Source organism: Cinclus cinclus, chromosome 9 (genome assembly GCF_963662255.1).
Source record: "Cinclus cinclus chromosome 9, bCinCin1.1, whole genome shotgun sequence".
Classification (NCBI taxonomy): domain Eukaryota; kingdom Metazoa; phylum Chordata; class Aves; order Passeriformes; family Cinclidae; genus Cinclus; species Cinclus cinclus.
In genome coordinates, this window is record NC_085054.1 from 25,220,950 (window position 1) to 25,241,709 (window position 20,760).

Genomic DNA, 20,760 nt, shown 5'->3' on the forward strand with positions numbered 1-20,760 from the left:
TTGGATGAGTGCAGAAGATTCCTGAAGATGGCAATTAATTTAAATTCCTTTTCTCACTGCCTTTGAAACCCTGGGATCATCTCAGAAAATGTGTTTCCAGCTCCCCTAGCAAGCTTTAAATCAACCAGACCTCAGCGCATAAAACGTGGCATTGTGATTTCCTGCCAAATTGAAAATAAAATGGTAACTGACTAAAAATTAATTTGCACAATGAGAAACTCTCATAGAAGAAGAAATATCTGTTTGTCTGATGCTCTGTGATTTGATGGGTGAAGTTTTGTATTCATTAATTTGGATACCTCAATTTAAATTTCTTTTGCTACCTAGGGTGCAGTGGGGGATAAAGAAAGGATGTAGGCTCTCCATGTATGAAGGGAATGCCAGGAGCAGTGCACTTGTGTCCTTAAAGATTATTACCCCCAGTGTCTACCAGAGCTGAGAGAGGGGTGGCATAATATACAGAGATATAAATTCTCTGAGGCAGAGCATAGAATTTTACAACCTAAGTGTAATAGGATGTATTGTGCCATCAGCAAAGTCTACAGAGTTTCATGTGATTAAAATAAAAAAAAGGGTTCAAGAATATGCTTTTAACTACCATTTTAGAGGCAATAATTTTTGTCTCTTGGCATTTATATTGGCCATCAAGAGCGAGGCAAGCTGTAAGCTGTGCCTTAATAATAATAATAATAAGAATAATAATAAATGCTGCCTCTCCCTTCTTTCAGTATGGTTAAATGTCCATGTTTTCCTCTCAAAATAAAACATTCTCATGACCAAAATCTCAGAACTGTTTTCATGATAACTTGGAAATTTATTCTGAGATTTTGATAGTCCTGTGTGCTGATAGAGAGAACTTTCATTAGTAAATTCCCGTTAGGATGACACTAATGGCTATAAAATCAGGGAAAGCTAATGAAAGAGAATCCCATAGGTAGTTAGGACTTATTTTTCCCATCTTATTATGTTTGCTATCCTCTTTCAGAAATACATATTCCCTCAGGCTGGGAGCCACTGAAAATCTTTGGGGGTTTTATTTTAACAGTCTGTATTATCCTAAAGTCCCTTGATCACTATATTACAGTTAAGAATAAGACAGGAAATTACCAATAAATGTCTTGCTGTTTGTGAAACATATACCCCTGTCTTCAGGGAATGCAGCTGCATTGTGGGCTGATGGAAGGGAGGCAATTTCAGCACTAATCCTGCCCCTCACACTATTTTCTCCCCTCCTCACCCACTGCCTTTATTCCTCATCTATGAAATGCTTTTGTAAATGAGGGTTATTTCACACTGCCTGCTCTCTCTGCTCTCGAGGACTCATCAGAGAGCAATTCTAAAATGGAGGAAAGCAGTCAGCTGCTGTACCAGGACCTTATCCAAACTGAGGAGCAGGGTCCTCCTCATCTGTGTGGGATTGGACTTGCTGAGCATGGGGATGTCATTTTATCTGTAAGAGATAAAATGTTATACAGTTACTGTTCCAGCTGTGCACTCCTTCAGATGCTGACCTCATCTAGCCCAAAATTCAATGTTTTTTTGCAAGGATGAGAGGCTTGAAATGGTTAATACAACTGTGCTTTTTAAAAGCAGCAGCTCCCCTATTCTTTAGGACTGTAGTTCTTTTTTGGAAATATCCCTAGGAGGTGTGAATTAGACCCAAGTCAATCAAAAAGGGTCTGATTTTAAAATGGCCAGGTGATTTTTGTGGGAAACAGAATGAAACTCTACCTGAAAGGGGAAAGTATGAGGTGGATAGGGAAAACCAACCTTTTAAATAGCCTTGAGGATGGGGTAGTGTCTCATGCACCCTCCACTCTCATGTCTTAATCTGCCAGCTGTCCTCCTCTGACTTTGAGTGAACTTTATGGGCCGGTTCTTCCTTAAAAGGTTTATTACTTTTTCTTTTTTTCCTTTTTTTCTCACATCAAAGAAAGCTTTTAGGGCGTCTTTTACTCTTCCCAGATTCCTACTGGCTTTGTCCTTATTTCGAAACAGCTTTATACTCAGCCTCATGCAGCCTGGTGTTTCCAACTCCACAAGTTCCCTGTGGTGCTCAGCAAATATGAAAATCATCCAGTGTGAGATGGGAGCCCAGAGCAATGTTTCCCTGGATTAGCACCATTATTACTTTTCTCAATCTGCCTCCATTTGCATTTAAATCTGCACTCTACACCCTGCATGTTTAAGAAACTAGGCAACTTTTTTTTTATTTATGCACCGCAGCTACAAGTTTTCTTCTCTGTCATAATTGAAGGAAAATTTAGTTCAGAGCACTCAATCCAGAACTGAATTTATGTATCTTCCACTTCAGAGTAGCAGTACACTGGGGTTTAAGGTGATCATATGATGCCCTGCAGCCAGGAGCAGTTTGCAATATTAAGTTTTAAAATAGCCTTTGCCAACCCAAAAATCTTTATGCGCACTAAGATCTAGAACAATTTTTCAGGGAGAAAAGAAGCAATAAAAATTAGCAAGCAGCTCTGTTGATGCAGGGAATCACCTGCCCCTGCATGAGGTACCCTCTGGTTTGTGCAGAAGGGTGAGCTCGGACAGGAGATGCAGGAGGATGGAAGTTGTTTCTGACAAGAAATATTCCTGTCTGAGAGCAAGGCAGTATTTAAGTCTATCATCCTCTGCACCATCTAATGCCCAGCCAGAAATGCAGGTTAGGGAAGTCTGTGGGGTGGTCTCTGCTGTCTGTGCAGTGATGTGAGCCTGGGTTAACAGGTGCCTTCCCACACTGGGATGCTCTGTCCCAGTCTTTTTGTCCCCAGGGTATTCCAGAACCCATGCAACCACTTCTAGGGGGCTTGTGCAAAAGCTATCATCTTTAATTCTGAGGAATTTGTAGGGGAATTTTGTAGGCCAAAATAAATAATTTCCATGCAGCTGAAATCCTGTCATAAACCAATAAATTGCCTTTTCTCTGAGGTTTAATGGTATGAAAAAATGTTGTGATTAGTTTAGGCAAGTCTCATCCTCCTCATCCATCCTCCAAATGTGGTGTCTCCAAATCAAATATGATTCTTAGGACTGATCCAAATAGAATACCACACATGTTCATAGTTTTTCTTTTCTTTTTCAGAGGTGTCCATGGCCATTTCAATGGGCAGCGCCCATGGGCTTTGGCAGACGAGTGCATCCTGGACCTGATGGCTGAGCTGGTTGGTAGGTGTGACACACATTGGAAAACCTTTCTCCATAAATAAAAACAAATTTGGTTTCTTTTAAGACTCAAAACTCCCAAAACTCAAAATTTAGTTAGTATTATTCTTATATTTGAAAGTAGGTTTTCTTGTGCATAGACTAAATTTTATTTTAAGACTGTGAGTGATTTAGGGGGTGAATGAATGTGATAATGTATGACCATGTGCATATCATGGAACTAATTGCAGCACAGGGTTTCTTGGGGCATCATAAACCACTTGGACTAACACGTGAAACCCTTTTAAAGGGCACTTGGTATTACAGAATCTCAGTCATTCTTCCAGAAGTAAAATGATGAACTTTCCCCTTTGATAAATAATTTCTATCTAGACATTTTCTGTCTTTTTTTCTCTTTTCCCTGCCACTAAATCCAGACTCATATTTGAGAGCTGCTTATGCCAATGGAGCAGATAATTGGGGCAGGACCTGCTAGTGATGAGTTGCTATTACCCTGCTGTCCCCCTTGCTGCTGGACTGGCAGGAAGTGCTCCTGGTTATTCTAGAGATTGAGGAGCCCTGGAGACTCCTCCTGGTGAATTTGCCATGAAAGCAGTTGGCTGAGTGGGAGTGCAAATTTCCTCTATCACTTCTTGCTCTGTGTAGTTGCTGAAATAATCTTGCGATGGGATTTCCTTCAGAGTTTTTTCTGAAGGGGGGAAGAGACATTGTCTTGGCAGGGTCTTTTTCTCCTCAGCCCTCCCAGCTGTTGTCAAGGCTAGGTAAGTGGATTTTGGGGAGATCTGGCCCGTATTTCAATGCAGGTGTTGAAGGCAACTCTCAGTAGTGACTGTCAGAACTGAATTATCAGGCATTCGTTGGTGCCATCACTAAGGAAAAATATTACCCTTATGTTGACCTACTGTATTCTAGATATTGTATCATAATTTCTCCTCCAACTGCAGACAAGTGTTCAATGAGAAAGTTATGGTCTTTCTCCTTCAAGAAAAGCAAATGGGGTTGGAGCAACTGGGAGCAGAGACATTAAATATTTTTTTTTTTTCTGACAAGTTTATAAATAAACTTATAAATAAAATCACTCTCTGAATTATTTATGAACTTTCCAAATAGCTAAAATAGTGGGTGTTATTATTGGAGCAGAACAAATGCAATAAATTATTGTTGTAGTTGGTCTGTCTGTGATGGAAACACCAAGAATATAAATATAAGTGTGGTTACACTGGAGATCATTGGGCTATGTAGAAAAAAAACCCCATCTGCAGAATGAAACAAAAATCCCAAAATGCAAATTGGGGGTTCTGATTTTTTAAGTTGCTATTGTTGTACCTGGTGTGGCTCAGGAGGTTAGGTTACTTCTCTTGCTTTTATTACATTCAAGGGCAAGTTCAGCACCCTCATCTGTTAAGCATCACATAAAAATGTGGGAATATAAAGGGGTGGAGTGTGTTGAAATGCTGAACGCAGCTGATTTAGGGGTTTCTCCAGTATGACCCATTTCCCTTGGCCAGTGGATATTCCTGTTCTGGTGGGGTAAAACTAGGAAGCTGTGGACAGATGGGGAAAGGTGTGTTGGAATTTTCAGTTGGAAACCTTGAATTTAACTGAGCAGGCAGACAAGAATTTCTCATGTCATATTCCCAGTCACCCAAATTAGTAATCAAGGTAAGACCAGTGATGTTCTTCATGTAACCAGGAGAGAGAGAGCCAAAATTCCCCAAAGGACAGCTGGGAGCTTCGGAATTATCATCTTTCTCTGCATCACCTTCTGTGACTGTTTGCCCATGCTTTGTTTGCAGAATGTGGAGCCCTATGGCAGGCTGAGCCCTGACCTCCTGCCACTGCCACTGCCAGGGTCCCTCTGGCCCCAGCTGTAGATTAAAGTCACTGCAAAAAGCAGAGAATGAGGCTGGGACCCTCTTACCCTTAACCATCTGTCATGTAGAGGCTGCCAACTAAGTTTCTGTTTTAATATTAATTTTACTGCAAGATTCATTGTAGGTGTAAGGAGATGGAAATGAGAGCTTCAGTTAAATTTTATCTGGTTGCTCATCCATCTTCTTACTTTTATTTACCAAGCTCCATGTGACACCAGCACTTTTAAATCACCATGGCTTAACCACAATGAACTTATAATTTTCTTCATGGTAAACAAATATTCCAAAATTTTCAATAAAAATTATGACTGAAATCACCCTAACACTAACCTAATTATCTGTTTTTAAAATTATTTCCTGGGAAGTGTTTCCTGTTGTTTCCCTCAAAAATAAAAGGCATGGTTTGGACTCTGTTCTCCAGAATTTTTGGGACTTTGTTTGATTAAATTGTAAAATGTGGTATAGGCTCACATCTAGCCCTCAAATTTATGAGCAGGGTTTTGTTTAGAAAATACCCTCATGGCTTTTTTTCAGGATACAGGTGAGTGATTCTTAGAATGTAGATGAATTAATATTTCCCAACTAATGAATGTATCATAGTAAATTCCAATTTTAAAACTATAAGCAATAGTGAAGAGGCTAAAAGGATGCATGGAGGGAAAAAAAAGCTATGTTAAAATGTTCTTTTCAAAGTGGTATTCCACAGATTCATGAAATGGTTTGCTTTGGAAGGGATCTTAAAGCTCCAACCCTCTCAATTTATGCTTAAGTACCATTTTCCCGCAAAAAAATGATATTGATTATGTATGAGTATGTAGCTGAATGAATTCTGAATTTACTTTCTTATTGACTTTAATGTAAAAACAATAACAGAATTTTACTGTGTTTTTTATTCAGTATTGAACATGTTATGGAGCAGGAGGAAGAATTGTCATTTCTCACCCTAAGCAGTGGTAGCAAGTAAAACTCTTTGGTGAGATTTATTTAGGAATGGACCAAAGACTGTAAAACACCTTTGTCTGCTTAATGGTTTATAGAGCACGAACACCTTGCTTATTAAATGCAGTCACATTTTCTTGTTCAATGAAAGCTACAGTAGTAAATACCTTGTGAAATGAAGAGTCAAGGTCAGTGGAGGCCAAAGCTTTTTTCTGCGCTCACACCAAGTGGCAGAACGCAGTGAAGGCAATCTCTGCTTCTCCTACCAGACTTTATTAAAACATTATAACCTTGGCAGGATCACCTTCTGATGGAACAAGATTAACTGTGTGGCTGCTGCTGTACGATGTGCTTGGGCAGGTCTCTGTTGAGGGAAGACTGAACGCTGAGCAGATTTGGAGTGACTTTGAGTGATAAGGACTATTTGAAATAACCAAAATGTTTTCGAAATTGGGGCCCTTAGCCTTATTTCCAATCATTTTACAAAATGCTTTTTACTTACTCCATCGAGAATCAGACTTCCCCAGCAGTCAGAGAGGAGAAGGATGGCAGTGTCTGCCTAACGCAATCATAATTGTCTCTGAAGTTGTACTTTGCAAACGCTGCTTCCTTTTATTAAAGAGGAGATTTATCACGCAGAACATACAGGTTTTAGCCTGTCCTGGAGATATGGTATAAAGTTAGGAAATAAGGAAGGCAAACATAATTTTGTCTCCCGTGTTCTGGGTCTTTGAATATTGTAATAGGTTAATTGGATCATGGAAAGGTTGTTTTCCAAACTGCAGTGCAGGTTATAAAGGATAACAGTTTTCCAATGACATGGATGAGGTTTGTTTTGTGGGCATGAAATTCAATAATGGAAGGCTTTTAATAAATATATAATTTACGGAAGACCAAGACTTACATGACAAATGTAGTGTCATATTTAATTTGGGATGCTAGCATGCAGCTAAAAGTGATCTACAGATTAACCATTTGTTTTATACGATATTACTACAGCAGGCAGAGGATTGCTTGTGCAGAATTTGCTGTGAAAGCCGCAGATTTCACAGAAGGAACAGAGGGACAAATAAGAACAATACCATTTCATGATCCTGTCCCTTTTTTCAGCCTCAAGAGTTCCATAGAAATATTAAGACTGCGAATAATACTGTTTTGAGCTGCAATCACTCTCTCTAGCTGTCTCCTGGATCTGCAATAGAACAACCCCAAGGTGACCTCTTCCAGCAGCAAGGAGCCAGCAGATCCAATGCTATCAGAGGGAAGAAAGCAAAGGAGAGGAGTTTAAGTGAAGAAAAAAAAGGTTATTTTTCTCTATGAAGAACTAGTCCTTCATGTATTTCTTTCCACAAACTTGACGATGTTCCTGGTGTCTGAAAGAGGAGGGAGCTTATTCATGACATCTCCTCTTTGTTGTGGCTCATCCCCTGGACTGATCATTCCCAGTCACTGGCACCTGTTTTCCAAAACCTGGAGATTTCAGCAGCACCTGGGAATGTCCTTGAACACCTCAATGAGAATGGTGCTCGACTTTTCCTGCACTGGAATAAGCTGAGGCCTGCTTGGGAGGAATGTATGAATTAATTATAATTATAGATTTCTGTGTTCTTTGGCTATATTTGCCTGTACTGGGTTGAACCCATGGTTATATCCTTTTTCGTGCTCTGACAAAACACTCACTGTGAATTTAAACTGTTCAGGGTACAGTGGCAGTGTGTCAGGTGCCCCCCAAGGCAGTGACAGGAGACATTCAGGATACAGCTTTCCTTTTCTTGTGGCTCCTCTTACTCTTTTATAACCCCAAATCATATTTTCCTTCCTCTTCATCAATTCCAATAGTGGCTGGGACAATCCAAAAGTGGCTGTTGCCCTCTCTGCCCACTTACACTTCTCTTCTTCCTCCCTCTCTGCAACCTCTCTCCATGTTTGGTGAATCTGTGCCTGAATGAGGATCAGGACAAGGTTCATGAGCACATCTCCCATCTGAAGAAGACTCTCAAGATATAGATTTGTCTCAAGAATGAATTTCTGCTTTTCAATTACAAACACCAAACATACCAGAAGGAAACAGGAATTCATTTTCTCCAAACCATGGTGCCACCCTGCCCAATACACAATTCTCTATCCTGCCTAAAACCTTTCACTGGGGTTTGACAAATGCTGGAGAATTTGTTGCTAAATACTTGTTTACAACAATTAGTTGTTACTAATTAGCTCTGCCTGTGATTAGCTGTTGTCCAAAGGTATCTGTTATTATCCTCCTTGGAGCAATGTGGGTATGGCTCCCTGTGAAGCTGCTACATTAATAATGGTCTGTAATATCCAATAGGTCAAATTTGCTGATTTCATTTTTTAATTAGGGATGAAATTTATCTTGACATTACAGTAACCACTTACAAGAGATGATTGTCTCAATATGTTTTCTCACTTGGGTTACATATGAACTTCTGACAAAAATAAGCCTTCAACTCTTGCTTTACGTACAGTCTTTGTGACCTCACTTGTCTGAGGCAGTCAAGATAATAAATCCACTGGTGGTTTGCTAGGAAATGGGAAGATTTTGTTGGTTTTCTTTGTTTTCTGTGTCTGACCTGAAAAAATAAATATTTTCCTGCCAGTGCAGTGTAGAGAGTCAGACAAGAAATCTTTTTATTTCACTCTGATGACACCTCAAACGTTTATTTCTTTTCCAGGCTTTGTAGAGACATTGACTGAATTAATGCTTTTGCTTTCTCACCACTGTTCTATATTTCTCTAAAATTTTAAAGAAAAACTCTAACCATTTTCCAAACGTTTTATCTTTTTATTATTCCAGGGGCAAAAAGACAAGAAATAGCCTTAATGAATGGGCTGACTGTTAACTTACACCTTCTGATGGTATGTCTTCATGATGTAGATTTGATCTTGTGTTGACAAGGTTTTTTCTCCTTTCTTTGTGTGTGTGTGTAAGCAAAGTGTTTCCTGAGGACCTCACAGAGACAGCGCTGGGTGACAGATTAAGTTTTTAAGCCTTGGGAGTGGTATCTTAAATAATGTATGTACAAGATGCGGCCTGACTCAATACTAAGCAGGAAAGCTGGACAGAGAAATATTTTCAAGGACATTGTAGGGGGAGTTTGAGCTGTTCTCACATGTGTTGTGTGCCTTTACCAGAGGAAATAGTATTATTTAAGAAACACTTACAAGTAACTTCTCAAATTTCAATTCCACAACAAATTTCAAAGATAAGGAAACAGGAGCACAACTGTGAGCAAGACAAAGCTGTAATATCAGTCAACCTTAAAATGCAGCTGCATACAAGAGATGACACTTAGAATTGTGCTATTTTATAGGTGCCTAAAATGTGCTAAAGCACTTTGATTTGCATGACATAGCGACCATAAATATGTTTTATTTATGCTTAGGTGTCCCTGTGGCTGCATAAAACCTGTCTTTGGCTCTCCTCTATTTCCAAAGTTTTGGTTCAGCTGGGCGTAGATGTGAAGCTTTGCCTTGTGTGGTTCTCACAAGGTTTATCACTTGGATCTGCTCCTTGCCAGGAGCTGAGAAGAAAAGACCACCCACCTGTAGGTGCTGAGATCAGGTCTTTGGCCAGCCTTGTTTTGGAGGAAGGGATGATTCCACAACTAAAAGTTTAGGGCTGGGATGTAAATCTTAATTCTTTTTCTCTCCCTGCTTCTTGCTCCAGCTGCTGCTTTTGATTGCTGGATGGAGCTGGGTGAAATCCCAGCTTCCCTGACTGCAGTCCAAGCTTTGTCATTGATTCCTGCAAGTGCAAGTTTTCACAGCTGGCTTTTGGTGGCCTTTGTTATGGATATGTGAAGTACAGTATTATAACACTTTCCTACTTTGACGTTATATGGACACAGAAATATTTGTAATTTCTGGGGGATTCTATGTAGTCTGCATGAAAGTAAAGTAGTCTTTATTAAGTTATATGCTGGGAGCATCTTTTTCATCTCTCCTTAGATAAATTTCAATATTTCTTTCTTTTTTTTCCTTAACAGCTATCTTTCTTTAAGCCTACTTCAAGACGCTATAAAATTCTTCTAGAAGCAAGAGCCTTTCCATCTGACCATGTAAGAAATTAATATTTCACCATATTTGTATTATTAATAATATTTTCCCAGAGAATATCAGGAGTACGATTTGAATATTTATTAGCTCATCATGTCCAAGTAACATTACAATAAAAGAATATGTCAGAATTTTTTGAGCTTAGCATATTTTACAGATCGTAGCTTTATTCCTTTTGTTCAGGTAAGAAGTGTTGCATGAGGAAAAGATTGAATAGCTGCATTGATTTATTAGTCTTTTTAAAGATATTGAGCAAACTGCTGGCCTAAATCAACTAGTTGTAAATGTTTTATTAATTCTTGTTGCTGTTTTACTTTATGAAACCAAATCAATACAAACTCACAACATTAACACTTATATATCCCCAGACAGAGATGGAAATGTTTGTTCTTAGCACTTTAGATTACTAGTTCAAACATAATTTGTCTGCTATAAAATAAGAGACAATAGCCCGTGCATCAGATCTTCAAGCAAATTAATCTTTGGATTTGTGGGCCACTGCTACTTTTTCATCAGCACCATAAACTCATGGAAATTGATAACAAATTTGATCTCTAAGGTGCAATAAAAGTGACTCGTGCTACTATCAGGTTTATTTGTAATGAAGATGCTGGCACAGATGTGTACACCTCATATTGTTTTTATACTAAGTAATGTTCAGATTAATCCCACAACTGTTCCACTTGCACTTGTACATTTACACTTCATCCTCTTAAATTTCTATGGCACTTCAGTAATAATCTCTGCAACTGCCATCACTTCAGTTTCTGTCGTGAAATTTTAAAGTCTTTTATACTGTTATTTGATGATTGTTATTTGATCTCCAGGACCATTATTCATCAATAAAGTTGGCAGACAGGATTTTTAAATAGCTTGAGAGTTTAAAGCTCTTATTTCCCTCCAGTTGTGCAGCAAAAAGAAGAGGTGAGAATGTCACAGGGCAGGAAGTGCGTGCTGGCCAAACCTCGTTTGTGTTGGCAGCAGGGCACGTGGGTACCCATGGCTCCTGGAGAAGGGATGTTCAAGTCCTCCTTGGCTCTCACCCCTGCAGGCTTGGCTTCCCGGCCTCTGGTGAAGTGCATCTGTCACATCACAGAACTGTGGAATGGTTTAGGTTGGAAAGGACTTCAAGATCATCGTGTTCCAACCCCCCTCCTGCCATGGGGCAGGGATGCCACCCCCTGGATCAGGTTGCTCAGGGCCCCATCTCAACCCTCATCCTTCTCCATGGATTTATCCTGTGGGATTCAGGCTTTTACTTTGTCCTTGCTGTTTCTCTCAAGAATTAAATTCAGATCTTTTTCAGTCCAAAGGAAATCTGAGCATTTCTCAGTGGAGCTGGATTGTGCTTTCAAGCATTACTTATAGTGAAAGGCGAGGCATCTCAACACCTTTCTCAAGTTCTGACGTGTTTGTCCTTTTTGCCCTAGTAGTTGTTTACCATGCATTTGTGTTAATGTTGTCTGCATGGAATTTTCTTCCAGTATGCTGTGGAGTCCCAGCTCCGACTGCATGGGCTGGATGTGGAGAAAAGCATGGTCCTGCTGAAGCCACGGCAGGTTGGTGAGGAATCTGTCACTTCTGTTTGCTGCCACCAAGGGCAGTAAATTTCATGTGAAAGCAGGCATATATTCTCAAATATTCTAGTGTAAAAGTTGCAATCTGTGTTTATTAAAACATAGATAAAATTAATGAATCATAAACAGATGTGTTTCAGCCTATATTTTTGCAATTAAACCCCATTTTATAATTGCCGATTCAATAGTTATTTTTCCTTGAAGAACAACAAGAAAAAAAAAAAACTGTTTCCCTGTTTCCTAAAAACACCTATCAGCATCCTGAGTCACCTGCAAAACGTAATAACTCGTTGAGAATGCCCAATGTCCTTTGAATGTCCTGAGGTGAGAGACTGCCATAACACGAGCACCGCTGTGTCTGCATCAGCACGGGCTGAGGGAAAGGTCTGCTCTGGGTAATATGCAATTCAGATTAATTTGAAAGGCTGCCTCACTTCACTTCTGCAGCATTAAGAACTTTGTCACCTAACTATAAACCGAGGGTGACCTTTTGCTTCTGAAATCTGAGTCATCTTGTGAGTAAAGAGCCCACTCCTGAACGCTTGATAGATTTGCAGAGATTGTTGAGATAATAACAGTCCCTTGCAATTCAACCATCTTGCCCGAGCTTTTTTCAGTAACAAGTCTAATTTAATTCTAGGTTTTCACTGCCTAATTGATCCCTAGGTGGTGGTATGTTTTACAAGATCCCTTGCTAGGAAGACAGGAGGAGGATGGGGCAGTAATTTTCCTGTAAAGAATCAAAAATGAGGTTGATTTTTTTTTTTTTTCCTTGTGGCTGAAATTCTTCTATATTTAATGACCACTGGTTTGGGGATTTTTGTACTTTTGATGATGTGAGACATTGTTTTTGAAATATGAATATGGCAGGTTTATAATAGCTTCCTGTGGGACACCAAGTTTATCAGAAAAGTACAGAGTGAAACTGATAGACAACTTTCAAATCTTGTGGGTGTCACAAATTTCAGATGTCACTTAAAAATCATTACATATTCTGTCTGCACAAGGAATTTTTGAATTCCGTAAACTAAAATTGTCAGAAACATCAAGGAGTATGAAGCATGTTAGAGTATAAGTGAATAGACTTTTTGTAACAGGCACCTGCAAGATTCACTTGCCAGTGATTATTTTTTTGAGGTAACTTGCTCATAGGCTACTTCATTGCATTACCTTTGTATATCATTGCCAAGATAAGGGTTTGCTTTTGATCTCCTTATGCAAGCAGCCTGGCTCATGGTAAAATATAGATTGTGAAATAAAGAATGGCAATGCCATTACTGCCAGAGTTGATGTAAAATATGTGCTTTAACATTATTTTAGGGGGAGGAGACCTTGAGGACTGAAGATATCCTGGATGTAATTAAGGAGGAAGGGGACTCCATTGCTGTCATTCTGTTCAGTGGGGTGCAGTACTACACGGGACAGTTGTTTGACATCCCTAGAATAACAAAGGCTGGCCAAGAAAAGGTAAGACTGCTCCAGATGTGTCCTTTTCATACCAATTTTAGATCAGTTTTCTCTGTGAAATATTTTAATGTCAGTTGTTCTGTTGTGGTAGGGTTTTTTTTGTTTGTTTGTTTGGTGTTTTGTTTTTTTGTTTTTTTCTTTTGTTTTGTGGAACAAAACATGGAAATCTGTAGGTCTCTGGTAAAATGTAAAAGTACTTTGTGCCCAGACCCTTTGGGGACTGTGTGGTGCATGAAGAAATAGCCCTATGTGAGCCATCTTTCAGGCAGATGAATGTTAAACTGTTTGGAAAAGGTAATTCGTGACTATTAACTTTGACATGGCTTTTCAAGAAAGGGTGGAATACCAAGAACCTCAGTGAAGAAGGAGGAGGAGGCAATCACAGCTCTAATCTGTCTTTGAAAGTTAGTTTGTGTAAGATTTCTGAGCTTTTTCGACAGACTTTCATGATTTCCCTCCTTTCCTGTAGCTGTGCTATGGCAGATTTCACCCCCCTTGAGCAGGGAGGTGAGCTCCCCACGGAGCCAGCACTGCTCAGACTCCACTGATGAGTTTTCCAGAGACAGGCACAATGTGGAGCACATCAGCATCACAAGATGAGTGTGCTTTAGTGATGACTCAGCCTTCAGAGCTTGCAGGCAGTGTGTTCTGCGGACATGACTCTTTAACCATCTCAATTGCCTTAGGAATCCAGGAGAAAATAGTTTTTAATTAAGTTGTCTTAGCAGCAGGAGGCCACCAGACTTTCCATGGTGGCAGCCTTTTACTGGATGCACCTTATCTCATACAAGATTAAACCACTGAAGGGTAAACTTATTTAGTATCATTGGATTTTTGGCAAACCAGCTAACTCTTTATATTTAATGGTTTAACTCCCTGGAGAGATTCCTACCTCACAGCACACTATACATTTTCTGCAGCAGTAGGTTTGGCAGTGGAATTTTTTCTGGACGTCAGGATATGTTATGCTGATGGCAAGTGATGGTAAAGTCCCCTCTGGCAGAGCAGAGCAGGTGTGAGAGCTGGTGCAGGACCCATGGGATATAAAAAGGGAATGTTCTCACAGAGCAGCACCTGGTGTTAAAACCCAGTGTTAAAAACAGTACGAAACAAAACAACTTCTGACTCGGATGTGGAAAAGCAGGGTGAAAAGAAAGGTGGGGAGTCAGCTGCAGGGGAAGTGGGTTTGTGTAGGAGCTCCAAAAGCAACACTGTCATGGTGCTTTCCTGGAGTGTCTGCCAGCACTTTGCTGACCACAAAAAAAACCCACAAAAAAACCAAAAAAACAAAACACCATTCCACTGTGCTGGAATGTTAGAAAGGGAACACAGGTTATTAGCAGCATGATGCCACCCACTGCTCTATTCTCTCCTGGTGGCAGCAGAGCTTTCGTTCAGCTGCCAACACCTACATGTCTTCAGTGCTGCTTCCCAGAAAGCTGCTCTGTGATATATCTGAAAGGTGTCTGAGAAAGAGAGAGAAAACTATTTCTTCCTTTCCATAAAGATGAGCAACCTGGAAAAAAACCTATTGCTACACCACCTCTCCAAAGATGGACTGTGGGCTGCGGGCTTGGATATGTGGAAGAGATGCAGTTTCACTGATAACTCTAAACTGCCCCAAAGTGGTGAGAGAACAGTCACTCACAGCTTATTATATGGAGTGGAAATGGATTTGATGTTTATAAAATCTGAGGAGATAACCAGGACTTGGAGAAAGATTGAAATTCCTGCAAGGCGGTGCCAATAATAATAATATTAACTCAGAGGTATGGGCTTCCACAGGGATGCACACAAAAACACCACACACTACCCAAAGACTGCATCATGTTCCCTGAAGAGGAGAGCAATTTGTGACAGCAATTCTGCATCCCAGCAGGAACAGGTAGATGTCAAAGACCTGCTTCCATCTGAATGCCTGTTAGAAAAGACATAATGTAGACATGACTCTCTTCTTCCACAGATTTTTCAAGAGAGAGGAGAAAAAAAACCCACCAAACTGAATTTCTAGCAACTCTGTGCTAGATTCGAGTGTGCAGGATTGAGATCCAGGTAGATTCATGGACTAAAATGTCATTAGTATACTGAAAAAATAAAATTAATTCAACCTGAAGAACTGTTTGAGTACCCTTAAGGCTTGAAAAGCATGAGCCAGCCGTGTTTTTATTTCCCTCCTGTCAGATACACTCAGCTCAATGTCCTTACAGATTCTGCCCCAGGGTTAAGTGATGTTTATATGTTTATACAACCCCTCTATGCAACAAACCGTTACACCGCACTTCAACATCTGCCTATGACAAACATTTACTTGAACAGCCACAAAATCGTTGATTCATGAAGAGTTTCTGTTGGTAAGAAGCATTTCTGTTCCCCGCTGCTTATCTTGGACTCAGGGCTTCTGGTTATCAAAATGCCTGAAATGTGGGGTTTTCAAACGAGTTGGCTCCTCTCCTCTTTCCCAGGCCAGAGCTGGGGTTAGGAGCTGCTGTTGGGTTAGAGGAAAACAAAATGTATCTATGGGTTTAATTGGACTTACAGGCCATATCTCCTTCAAGAGCTTCTGGGCCGGATGAATGCAGCATTGTCTTCTAGTCAACATATTGTCACAGATAGGCTGAAAGTCCTTTTCAAGGCAGATAAGACTGAAAAGTCACGTTTGTAGCAAAAACGCGAGGTTCTCCTTCCCAGGGATGAAAGGTGGTCAATGACCCTGTGCTCCTCAACAGAAAATAGGTTGGGGAGTGATGACAAGAAAACTAGTCAGAAGGGGAAAATGCAAGGTGAAAATGTCATTTGAGAAGAAGAGAGGGGGAAAAAAAATCACTTGTCAGCCAGTATTTCAGAGAAAAAAGTCATACACAGATGGTCTTAATAATTCTTTTAATGTACAATTGAAATAAAGTCCCACAGTGTTGTGCCCTATCAGGGCTTGGCTAGAGATTTGAGCTGTGAGCTCTGGAGGCCTGGAAAATGTCCTAGGATTCTTGAGGTCAATCATTTATGAATTAAGTTACTGATTTCCTTTTACATTTTTTAAGCCAATTTCCTAAGTTCTCTGCGTACATTAAGATTCCTCCCAGAGTGAAAGCTCTGCACATAGACAGCTTCATTAAGTCATTAAATATTAAATGAACTAAATTAAGCTTGAAAAATTACCTCAGGCTATTTTTCCATCTAAGGTCTCTCAGATAAATCGAAATTACTATGTATTGTGCAAGAGACTCATCAGCAGGCTGAGGAGGATGTAACAGTTTTCCTTGTATCATACTTTCAAGCTTGCTCCAGAGGATGGAGGAGGCTGAGTTGTTTTATTCTTCTACAAGTGAGGAAATGGCTGACTTTTAGGAGACTCTACCTTTCAAACACAATTTTCATTTCATAAGTTACGTTGTACTTTCCACTGACTCTGTAACGTTATGTAAAATATTTTAATCTCTTGAGTCCCAGTAGGAAGAGTTTTAAGATCCTTCATCTTCATTTCTTTTCCTGTCTCTCTTTCTAAATGTCCCAGCTTTGCTGGCATGAAGCTGTCATTTCTCTCCCTCTCTCCAAATGTCATTGTCCATGCTGAGTTGTTACCTGCTGGTTATCAGCAGCTACCCAGACACTTTGCAGAAATGACTTTTAGATGTTAGAATAAAACGGAAGAGGCAGGGGAGAGCACGTGTCCTGTCCTTTGCCCGGAGCAGATGGAGAGCTCTCTTTCCCCCCTAGTCTGGGGAAGCGCCGTTCCCACACAGTCCTGGTTCTGCGTGGCTTGTGCAGGGAGAGCTGCTTCAGTTTGTTTTACTTTTTCCATGCAATCTGTGTGGCCAAACATTTGCTGTTTGTGTGACTCAAGTGCCAGACACCTCCCTGGGAATGCAAACCAGCACAACCCATCTTGCAGATGATGACTCTAACAAACTGGTGCGAGTGGGTGTTTCTGAGACGATGCAGGAGCCCTGCCAGCACCGAACCCAAATTTCCAGGCTGTGCCTCAATACTGTTAAACAGTGCCCAGTAGGATCTGCCAACCAATTTCAAAGTGGTGGGGAGCAGCTAAAGGAGTTCAGGAGGATGACCCGTGGGTGTTATACCAATGACCTTCCTTTCTGTGGGCTCTGAGCCTACTGTGGGTTTAAGCTGATCTATTGCAGCCACTGTCACTGCCCAAAAACTTTGTCCATGTGAAACATTGTGTGGATGTGGTCATGGAGCCTCATTACTGTGAGGGCGTCCTAACTGCTACTCTCCCAAGGGGTCTCTTCCTACCTCCCATCTACTATATTTTCATAATTCGATATTGTGTGGTTGAACATAATTTTTTGTGCAGTATGCAATGTACTGACAGGGAAAGGACAACTGGTTTTGGCATATGATTCATAGAATTAAATGCCTTACATGCTTTTTCTTTATGAGCAACTTCTTTTTTTAAATTTGTTTCAGTTTTGTTAAAGTACAGCCAGACACACACATTCTGCAATATTCTCATTGTATTATTCCTGCTTTCCACTGAAACCAGTGAATCTGTCATAGAATTGCTTCCAGAAGTTTGTGGGATGTATGTACCTGTTAAGGTTTAAATCCAGTTAACTGAAGTTTGAAGTTAATGCCTTAAAACCCTATGAGAACCTACTCATTCACTGGCAATTGGCTTTAGTGTGCTGTAGCTTATTTCTGTGATCCAAAGCCGTTTTATCCCTGAATGAGAGCATTCCCATCGGAATTCATTGTGCCCCAGCCTCTCTGCCTTAGCTTCACCATTTCAGTTGATTTGTCTTAACTCAGTTCTGTGTGTCCCTGTGAAATCAAGCCACCATGGCTATTTATTGGGTCTCTAGTTCCAACATTTAGACCATGCAAATGCTATGGCAGTGAGTTTTCTTCCCATTGTTTTGGAGCAATTTTTCCAACTGATAACTTCACAAACGTCTCCATTAGAATTAACATGTCACATCTTCTTAAAATGCTGCTCCATACGAATTGCTATCTAGTTTATACAGAAGATTAAATATACCAAAGTACTGCTTAAATAATTTAGCTAAGACTCCCTCCATGCAAGAAACAGCAGGAGATTCTTGAAAAACCCCCTTTGTTTTATTATTGGACGTTTATTTTTCTGAAGCCTGTGCTCTCACTCTTATTCCTACCCTGCTGCTTGCAAGCAAGCTGTTTGTGTTTTAAAAGCAAAATGTAAAATAGCATTTAATTTGTAGTCCAGGCACAAAAAGCAGTTTTATTTCTATGCTCTTAAATAAATAGCAAAGCTTAGAATAACTTTTTAGCTTAAAAATGCTGCCATCCAGTGGTTGTTTATTGAGTAAAACTCTTAGTTTTAGATCTAGAAGTCTCTCGTCCTTAGATGCTGGGTGGCCCCCCTCAAACACTTTTTCTCAGTGTCCTGTGCAAATTGTGGTTATGGCAAATACAAGACTTTTCACAGAGAAATTAAAGAATCTTTCTTTTTAAGGACAAGTGTAAAAGTTCTTGAAGATCAAGGCATTTCATAAGCTGCTGTCTCATCCATTTGGATTCCCAAAGATCAAGGTCCTCCTCATTTAAATACAAGGGACACCTTGAACATGGATATATATTGGAATGTAATTGTTCATGGGTAACTGGCATCATTATGACTGCTACTGTCATGGGGTTTGTTGTGCCATACAAGTGTTTGTATTTATACATTTGTTCTCAATACTCGTTTCAAGTGATTCCACTTCACTGCACAATCAAAACCTCAGCAATCTAAACCCTATGCAAGCATCCTTGAAGACAAATCACAGAACAATTGGTAATTCTTGTTTCTAGTAATGACTCAGAGCAGATGGGACTTGACAGATAAATCATAGAAGGGTTTGGGTTGGAAGGGACCTTAAGGATCATCTTGTCCCAACCCCCTGCCATGGCAGGGACACCTTTCACTGACCCAGGCTGCTCCAAGCCCTGTCCAACCTGGCCTTGGACACTTCCAGGAATGGGGCAGCCACAGCTTCTCTGGGTAACATGTTCCAGTGTCTCACCACCCTCACAGAAATATATTTCTTCCTAACATCTAACCTAAATCTCTCCTCTTTAAGTTTAAATCTATCCCCACTTATCCTATTGCTCTCTGCTTCTGTAAAAACTCTCTAGGTAGCCTGCACATACTGAGAGCAAGTTAAGCTCTGAAGGAGTTCCTTTCAAGATAATTTCACAGTGATTATTATCTTAATAAGTAACCTAATAATCATCTCTTTCCTGCAGGGATGCCTTGTTGGATTCGACCTGGCTCATGCTGTTGGCAATGTAGAGCTGCATTTGCATGACTGGGGAGTAGATTTTGCCTGCTGGTGCTCCTACAAGGTAAAACAGATTCGTTGCTGGACACTGTTTTCTATAATGTCACTTATCTCCTGGGTCAACAAACATGTCAGGTGAATAAGAGCTGCACCTGAGCTGTTGAGCAAGACTTGGCTGAATCTTTAAATTCACAACAGAGAGATGGACACTGACTCTAATGGTGCCTTTGTTGGGAGTGGTTCCAAAAAGTGACAGTGGCAGTGACCTACAAAGTCTTGTGGATGTGAGATGGATGCTGGTGGTGGTTAAACATCTGCCCTGTGGACATAGGATCAGGAGCTCTTCTCTTACTTCTCACACCAAGAAGGTCTCACAGCTATAATATTTTATGAAATGGTCCCTAAATAAGAGAATATTCTTGTCTAAATGTTAATAATTTCAGATCACAGAGCAAGGTATCTTTAGTTCCTTTGACTCCTAGTGAGATTAAGACTTGACAGACATAGATGAATGGTTTGATGACTTTGCTATACATAATATACATATATAGCAAATATATATGGAACTGTTTCAGATGTACTTCAATTTTCTGGCCTGTCAGACTTCAAATACCATATATAAGCCAAGAGAGATGCTTTTAAAACTAATCTGGAAAAATATATCTGCTTTTACCTCCATCAGCACTTTGTGACAAATGCTAAGATCTCCATCTAGAAACCACACTAGAAATGTTAAAATTGGTTTGTTTTATAGATCAGGGTGAGGGAAGTGATACTTTACAGATAATGAGCACGAATGTACATGTTGATTTATTCTTTGCAGTATTTAAATTCTGGAGCAGGAGGCCTTGCTGGTGCCTACATTCATGAAAAGCATTCCAAGAGTATTAGACCAACGTAAGTATTTTTCTAACAATAAATTCCCAAATAAAAGAGGTGCTGTGAGGTTTAAATGGGAAAGAACCTTCCCTTTGAATTGAGATCTGAAAGTTAAATTCTGTCAATTCCTAACCATAGAACATGGGCCTGTGCATCTATGCATATATTTATAGAAGCAGAAGAAAATTTGTGTTTCAAGAAAAATTCATTGGAGTAATATTTGTTATTTATTTATTGCTTCTGGGTAGTAAACATTTAGACAATTGGGTTATCTGATTTTGTTACTTCAGATGGATTGTTTTGCACTAACTTTAGTAAACTTTGAAATTGTTAATGCACATGCTCACATCTAAAATGTATTTTCTCCTTTAAGTCTATCAGTTCTTAACCAAGTAGAACCATAAACGAGCATGTTGATAATATTAAAAACAGGCATCCTAAATCGTGTCTATGAGGCTGCTTAATATAAAGAGAATATTTAACATCTTGACTTAAAAATGGATTTTAAATAACCATTGA

At 39.9% G+C, this 20,760-nt stretch overlaps 1 protein-coding gene across 1 annotated transcript in view; it reads left to right on the plus strand.

Moving 5' to 3' along the window:
• KYNU (kynureninase) overlaps positions 1-20,760 on the plus strand; it is a 58,282-nt gene that overhangs the window by 14,332 nt on the left and 23,190 nt on the right. The window contains exons 4-10 of the mRNA XM_062498263.1: positions 3,089-3,171; positions 8,797-8,858; positions 9,989-10,060; positions 11,543-11,617; positions 12,956-13,102; positions 19,328-19,426; positions 20,186-20,259. Coding sequence (XP_062354247.1) covers positions 3,089-3,171; positions 8,797-8,858; positions 9,989-10,060; positions 11,543-11,617; positions 12,956-13,102; positions 19,328-19,426; positions 20,186-20,259 — 612 coding nt within the window. The remainder of the gene's footprint in view (positions 1-3,088; positions 3,172-8,796; positions 8,859-9,988; positions 10,061-11,542; positions 11,618-12,955; positions 13,103-19,327; positions 19,427-20,185; positions 20,260-20,760) is intronic.